This window comes from Capricornis sumatraensis, chromosome 15 (genome assembly GCF_032405125.1).
Source record: "Capricornis sumatraensis isolate serow.1 chromosome 15, serow.2, whole genome shotgun sequence".
NCBI lineage: Eukaryota > Metazoa > Chordata > Mammalia > Artiodactyla > Bovidae > Capricornis > Capricornis sumatraensis.
In genome coordinates this window covers 66,933,482-66,940,863 of record NC_091083.1, presented here as the reverse complement: position 1 = coordinate 66,940,863, position 7,382 = coordinate 66,933,482, and the positions used below count along the sequence as shown (strand labels likewise).

The 7,382-nt window shown below is 47.4% G+C and overlaps 1 protein-coding gene across 1 annotated transcript; it reads right to left on the bottom strand.

The window, feature by feature from the left end:
* Positions 1 to 1,859: 1,859 nt before the first annotated feature.
* ASIP (agouti signaling protein) lies at positions 1,860 to 7,068 on the bottom strand. Its single transcript, XM_068987819.1, has 3 exons — positions 6,909 to 7,068; positions 5,528 to 5,592; positions 1,860 to 2,036 (listed from the first exon to the last, which is right to left on the bottom strand). The coding sequence occupies exons 1-3, from the start codon at positions 7,066 to 7,068 to the stop codon at positions 1,860 to 1,862; spliced, it is 402 nt and encodes a 133-aa protein (XP_068843920.1).
* Positions 7,069 to 7,382: the final 314 nt, after the last annotated feature.

Genomic DNA, 7,382 nt, shown 5'->3' with positions numbered 1-7,382 from the left:
TTTGCAGTTTCTTCTTTCTTGTTTATGGTAATTCCTTTGGGAAGAGCTCTAGCTCTGGGGGACACTGGCAGGTGAAACCTCAGCTTGTCTATCTTTTCTGCTGGCAGGGATGCCATCGGCCAAGCAGGGCAAGTAGGTGCTATCACTGAGAGCCCTTGCCTTTCAAAGTGCTGGGAGTTTTCATGTGACCGCCCCCACCCTGGCTGGTCCTTTTTCACAGACCCTGTTTACACCTTTAGTGCTTCTCTCCCCAAAACAGCACCTCCCAGGGTCCTTTCAAAGATAAGATGCTTCATCTCAGTTTTCCATAGACTCAGAATCTCTAAGGATGGGGCTGTAGGTGACAGTTTGGGACACTTGAGGAGACAGGCCCCTGATAACCCAGGACAAAAATTGCTGCCTAGTTAACCATGCCAGGCTCACTGCCCCCTTCCTAGTTGACAGAGCTAGGGTAAGGAGTGAGGAAAAGTCCAGGTTTTCAGAATTAAAAATGGCTGGAACCACTGGTTGGAGTTCTTTTAGCCTGGGAGTGGGAGAAACATATTTTCTCTTTCTTGGGAACTTGAATTATGAATGGTCCCACGCAAGAACTGAAGTGTCTGGAGGTAACTTGCCCTGAAAACACTGTCCATTGGTTTCTTTGACCTGGCTCCTTTCATGTCCTTCAGGGTCCTATCCTTTCTGAGGCTTGTCACATGGCTTATCCTTTGATTCTCTGAGGCCCCCAGAAATCTCTAGTAGACTGCCCTCTATCTCCCCCACTCCTTTGTTTCTGAGGCTAACCATTTTGGTGGAGCCTCCTAAGGCTGTAGGATCCTCAGGCCAGAGCCTTCTGGCAGCTGGACCCACAGCAATGTCCAGTCACAATCAGCCACCCCAGCTTGTATTCACAGACCCAGACCCCTTAGGGCAGACAGCACAGTGAGACTGGGTATGGAGTTGTAGTCATTTTGTTTTTGTGGAGGTGAGTGGAGATCCTTAGAAGGCGCGTAGGGTGAAAGACTGAATGTGTGCTCAGTTGTGTCCGACTCTTTGTGACCCCCATGGACTGTCGCCTGCCTTTATATACCAGACAAGAATACTGGAGCGGGCTGCCATTTCCTACTCCTACTCCAGGGAATCATCTTCCTTACCAGGGATCATCAAATCGACGTGTCTTGTGCCTCCTGCATTGGCAGGGGAGCTCTTCACCACAGCGCCGCCTGGGAGGCCCAGCAGTTCCTCAACGGTTGCTTTCTCCCTCTCTGATTTTGGAGGCAGCTTCGGGTGTCCTGGGTCAGACGGTAAAGCGTCTGTCTGCAATGCAGGAGAGCCGGGTTCGATTCCTGGGTTGGGAAGATCCCCTGGAGAAGGAAATGGCAGCCCACTCCAGTATTCTTGCCTGGAAAATCCCATGGATGGCGGAGCCTGGTAGGCTACTGTCCATGGAGTCACAAAGAGTCGGACACGACTGAGCGACTTCACTTCGGGTGTCCCTAGGGTTAAAGGTAGGGGGCAGCACTGTCTCTGGCGGCCAGATCCAGAAAAGCGCTTACCAGGAGTGCAGCCTCAGGGCTAAGCAACCGCGTTTCCCCAGGCCCGGGAGACAGCAGTTGCGCAGCTCGAGGAACTTGTGTGGTGCAGGGGACTAGGCGAAGGGAAAAGAATGGTTCAGGTTTCTTAAAGAAACAGCCACACATTTTCGAGAAGACTACATGTATTTGGATGTTAGCCCAACCCTAGCGGAGACTTCCTGAAGCCCCGCCCCAACGTCAATCGCCGCGCCCACTCCGTTCTCGGAAGCCCCTCCTACCAGAGCTCTCCCGCGGCAGGAAGGCCCCAGGGTCCCGGGAGCCCCGCCCCGCCACCCTGAGGCGCGCTCAGCAGGTGGGGTTGAGCACGCGGCAGGAGCAGGCGCTGCGGAAGAAGCGGCACTGGCAGAAGGCGCACGGGTCGCAGCAGGCGGGCGCTGGTGGCTTGCAGCTGTCGCGGGTGGCCACGCAGGGGGTAGGCGGCGGGGGCCGGGTCCGTGCCACGTTCTTCATCGGAGCCTTTCTCTGTGGGGAAACGCCGAGGCTGCCCGAGCCATCCACGTCCGCCCCACTCGTCCTCACCCCCGCCTGGGAACTCCTCGGACTAGACGTCCCCACCTGCTGTCCACCGCCCGCTCGACTCATGTCCACAGAGCACCCTAGCTGGTCCTCGCCTGCTCCGCCATCAACACTTAACTGGCTCGGGCCTGGCCTCTTCTCTCCCTACGGGATCCCACTCAGCTGCACGGTTTTTAACTTCCGTCTCTGTTGTCTTCCCCTTCCAGTGTATCCGCAATCCCTGTTGGTTCTGCCTTCACGGTAGGTTCGGAGTCTAGCCACTTCACTACCGCTGAAACCCTGGGCTTGGCCGCTGTCTGCTGCCCTTGCCCCATTACTGTCCAGTCTCCAGCGCACAAGGGACTAAGCACATCCTCCTTCCCCTTACTGGGATCCCTGACACCCTCTGTGGTTTGGCCCGCCTACCACTCCCACTGGTCTTAAACACATTGCTCCACCCGCCCGCCCTCTGAGCACTGAACACAGCAAATGAGTTCTTGTTGCAGGCGCTTTGTTGTGGGGCTTCCTTTCCTGGGGACATTCTTTGCTATGCACTCCAGTGCAGGCAGCCACCCACCATCTGTGGCTGCTGAGTACTTTAAATGTGTCTAGTGCAACTGAAGAACCGAGTTTTCAATTTTTATTTAATTTTAATTAAAATTTAAAGATGAAGTAAAATGTTTCCCATTAAAGACAACTACGTCAAGGCTGTATATTGTCACCCTACTTATTTAACTTATATGCAGAGTACATCATTGCAGATGACACCACCCTTACGGCAGAAAGTGAAGAACTAAAAAGCCTGTTGATGAAAGTGAAAGAGGAGAGTGAAAAAGTTGGCTTAAAGCTCAACATTCAGAAAACAAAGATCATGGCATCTGGTCCCATCACTTCATGGCAAATAGATGGGGAAACAGTGGAAACAGTGTCAGACTTTATTTTGGGGGGCTCCAAAAATCACTGCAGATGGTGATTGCAGCCATGAAATTAAAAGACGCTTACTCCTTGGAAGGAAAGTTATGACCAATCTAGATAGCATATTCAAAAGCAGAGACATTACTTTGCCAACAAATGTCTGTCTAGTCAAGGCTATGGTTTTTCCTGTGGTCATGTATGGATGTGAGAGTTGGACTGTGAAGAAAGCTGAGTGCTGAAGAATTGATGCTTTTGAACTGTGGTGTTGGAGAAGACTCTTGAGAGTCCCTTGGACTGCAAGGAGATCCAACCAGTCCATCCTAAAGGAGATTAGTCCTGGGTGTTCTTTGAAAGGACTGATGCTAAAGCTGAAAAACTCCAATACTTCGGCCACCTCACGTGAAGAGTTGACTCACTGGAAAAGACTCTGATGCTGGGAGGGATTAGGGGCAGGAGGAGAAGGGGACAACAGAGGATGAGATGGCTGGATGGCATCACCGACTTGATGGACATGAGTTTGGGTGAACTCCGGGAGTTGGTGATGGACAAGGAGGCCTGGAGTGCTGCAATTCATGGAGTTGCAAAGAGTCGGACACAACTGAGCAACTGAACTGAACATTGTTTTGTTAGGACTATATTTCACTAGTGTTAAAAACGGCATTGGAATTGAGAGTGTAAAAGTAAAAGACTTAGCGCAAAAAAAGTAAAATATTAATAACTTTTTATGTTGGTTACATATTAAAATGATAATATTTGGGATCTACTGGGTTAAATAAAATATTAATATTAATTGCACCTGTTTTTTTTCTTTTAAAAATCTGGCTACTAGAATTTTAATTTATATGTGTCTCACGTTGCATTTCCATTGAACACTGCGGCTCAAGATTACAGAGTTTCTCAGTCTTTTAAGTGCTGCCTCCTTCTAGAGAACTTCCCCTGACCACTTTTCCCTTTCTTCTGTCTCACTGCCATGCTTTCATTCCTTCACAGTGTTTATCATTATCTGAACAGCACTGGTTAACGTGCTGTTCTGTTTCTCCCAGAAGAGTGTAAACTCCACGAGAGCAGTTATATATCTCTCTTGTTCACTACTATATTCCCAGAATCTAGCATGTAAATAGATTTTACAGTTCTGTCAGTCATCTGATCTGCTTGTTCACTTTACAAAGGCTCAAAGAGAACAGGGAACTTTATTGTGATCACAGTGCCAGGTCATGCCTTCCAATGCTTGTATAATATTCCTGGCTCTGTTTGCAATGATCTGATCAAATGAGGCACACTAAAATAGGAACACTGTGCATTTCAACAGTGCCTTAATCTAGTATTTCTCGAACCTGTATCATGGTGGTACAATTTTAGGCAGTACATGAATATTAAATGACACTGAATCACACAGTGAGAGAGGATTCTTTTTTCAGTCTCTTTCAAATGGAAAGGCTCAGTTTGATGTCAATATATCCTTAGTGTTTCCCTAACACTTTCTAATCCTTCTTTGTTAATGCAGAGAGCAAGTCTCAGATTTAGAACTTGTGGCAAGCAACACCAACCAGCTAGAATTTGCTAACAAGGTTTTATTTTCGTTTTACTTATTTTCATGGTTACTTCCTATTTATGTCAAGTGGTACTGGTTTTCTATCATGATTATATAGTTGTTTTTTTTTAAATTTATTTTTGGTTTTGGCTGTCCAGAGTCTTTGTTGCTTCGAGGGCTTTTCTCTAGTTGTGGTTAGTGGGGGCTACTCTCTGGTTGCAGTGTTTGGGCCTCTCACTGCAGTGGCTTCTCTTGTTGCCTTGTATGGGCTCTAGGGTGCACAGGCTTCAGTAGTTAGTTGCAGCTCCCCGGCTCTAGAGCATAGGTTCAATAGTTGAGGCGCACAGGCCTAGTTGCTCTGAGGCATGTGGTGGTCTTTCCGACCCAAGGATCCAACCCATGTCTTCTGCATTGGCAGGAGGATTCTTTACCACACAGCCACCAGGGAAGTCCTGTTACATAGTATTTTTGTTTTTAAGTTTTAAACAAATATTAAATAAGTGGAACTCAGATGTGGTAAAAGTTGTAGAAATGGTTCTGAAATGACTGAGGTTTGGGAAACATTGTGTTCATCCAAAAGAATGAATGACAGTGAAATTTCAGGCAGGGTTCGAGCTAGTTTAGAAAGTTTGAGCTAGTTATTTTAGGCAGGGTTCAAGCTAGTTTAGTTTGCTGCTGCTGCTAAGTCGCTTCAGTCATGTCCGACTCTGTGCAACCCCATAGACGGTAGCCCACCAAGCTCCTCCGTCCCTGGGATTCTCCAGGCAAGAACACTGGAGTGGGTTGCCATTTCCTTCTCCAGTTTAGTTTAGGTAAGCAATTTTACTCAGCATCCTGGACCTCAGCTCTTGGCGGTCTGCTTCAGGGCTCGAGGTCAGGAAGGTTTTGGTAGCTTTCAGTTTCTCTGGGGCATGCAACCCTGGAAATCTTTCATTTAGTTTCTGGCCAGAGCTTGGATGTCCTCCCCCTTTAAGTCCAGCCCCATCCCGACAATGTGAACTCCCAGGCCTACCTTGGAAGCTCTTTTCTTCTTTTCCGCTTCATTTCTGCTGATCTTTTTGGATTTCTTGTTCAGTGCTTCAAAGAGAGACAGAAGGAACAAAGCCATTTTCTGAGGGTCCTTAACTGCAGTGAAGAGGGAGGAGCAGAGAGCGCTCTAGGAAGCCCCAGGGTGGGGGAGAGGATGAAGGTTTGGTTGGATAGATCGTATCTTGGGACTTAGGCCAGCAGCTTCTGCAGCCTGGCTGCAGACCTGGAGCCAGAGACTGACAGCAAAGAGTCCTCTGAAGGAAAGTGAAAGGGAAAATCCAAGAAGGCCCTGGAAAATGGACTCAGTGTCTCTACAAGGATGGTCTTGTGTTTCCGGTATTCCTATTTCCTATTTCTCAGAGCTCTGGAGCCAGGCAGACCTGATTTGAATCCTGACTCTGCCACATAACAGCTTTGTGGTCTTGGACAAACTACTTAATCTCCTTTTGACTCAGTTTTCTCATATGCAAGTAGGTACTGTTATACTTACCTTGAAGAGTTGTGAGGATAAATGAGGTATGTTTATATAGTGGAAAATCTGACACAGATCAATGTTAATGTGCTCCAGGCCTTCCCATATTTCTAGAATATCCTCTTTTTGAAGTGAGAGGCAAGTCAGTAAGGAATATTAGTTCTGAGCTTAGATTCTGGAGTTAAACAGAACCTAACCCAGAACCTGGATGTGTATTCAGTTCAGTCAGTTCAGTTCAGTCGCTCAGTCATGTCTTACTCTTTGCGACCCATGGACCATCTCTGCCAATCACAAACTGTATGTTAGTTACTTAACTTTTCTAACTTTTAATTTACTTAGCTGTGAAATAAAATAGGAATAAAAATAGTATTCACTTCAGAGTACCTATCAGAAAATAAGTATATATGTTATTATAATTATTGTCAGATGAATTTGAACCAGAAATTCTCCAGTGCTAGGCTCTAATACCCCTGATATTTTTCTCTGAGCAGTCATTTTCAATTCTCAACCCTGGCATGAAAGAACTAGTTTGTCCCAGACTTGGTTATATTCTGCAGCATTTTCTAAAAATTTTACCATTGATAGGAGTTATGTGATTTAGTAAGTTTCAGAAACACGAAGTTATACCAAATTCACCAAGTATCTTGACTTTATGGTTTCTCAGAGCCTCTATCATGCTAAGCTGCATATTAGATTGGTGAGAGGCAGAGTTTTCTTAACCAAACAAGTTAAGGGACACTTGATTCCTCCAGAATTGTTCTGAGGAATGAGCACAAAGGAGCTCTGACTGATAGCAATGGATCCTGATATCGGCTTGGGGAGTGTTTGACCCCCTGCAGCCCCTTCTCATGGGCTAGAGCCCAGAGGCTGGGCCCCAGGCCAGGCTACTTACCCACGATAGAGACAGAAGGGAAATCCTGCAGGTTCATGGAAGAGTTGTTCTTCAGGTTCCTTTCATCTCTGGGCTTTTCCTCAGGTGCCAGGTGGCTGTAGGCACTGAGGAAGCACAGGCAGACCAGCAAGGTAGTCAGGAGGAGGCGGCTGACATCCATCCCAGGAGGCTTGAGAGCGACAGAGAAGGCAGTCAGGTAGGCCAGGGGTCTGGCAAATGCATGTGCCCTCCTGCTTTCTTTGTTTCTTTGGGCTGGTGCTCTGACCCCCATCCCACAGCCCAGTGTCCCAGTGGAGCTGGAGGACCAGCAAGGCTTAGGACATGGAAGGAGAACTCATGAAGGAAAAAGAGAGGAAAGGAGAGATGGGAGAGGAATAAAGACAAGGAAGGGAGGGAGATTGCAAAGAGAAAAAGAATGCATTGCAATTGGTCTCTGCCTTCCAGAGGGTGGGGTGCTGTTTTTCTTTCATTTTA

Excerpts from the sequence above, each read along its gene's own strand:
- ASIP (XM_068987819.1), bottom strand. The coding sequence starts at position 7,068 with ATGGATGTCAGCCGCCTCCTCCTGACTACCTTGCTGGTCTGCCTGTGC. Across the intron at positions 5,593-6,908 it reads CCCTTCTGTCTCTATCGTGG|CACTGAACAAGAAATCCAAA; the intron begins GTAAGTAGCCTG and ends CTCTCTTTGAAG. Across the intron at positions 2,037-5,527 it reads AGAAGAAAAGAGCTTCCAAG|AGAAAGGCTCCGATGAAGAA; the intron begins GTAGGCCTGGGA and ends GTTTCCCCACAG.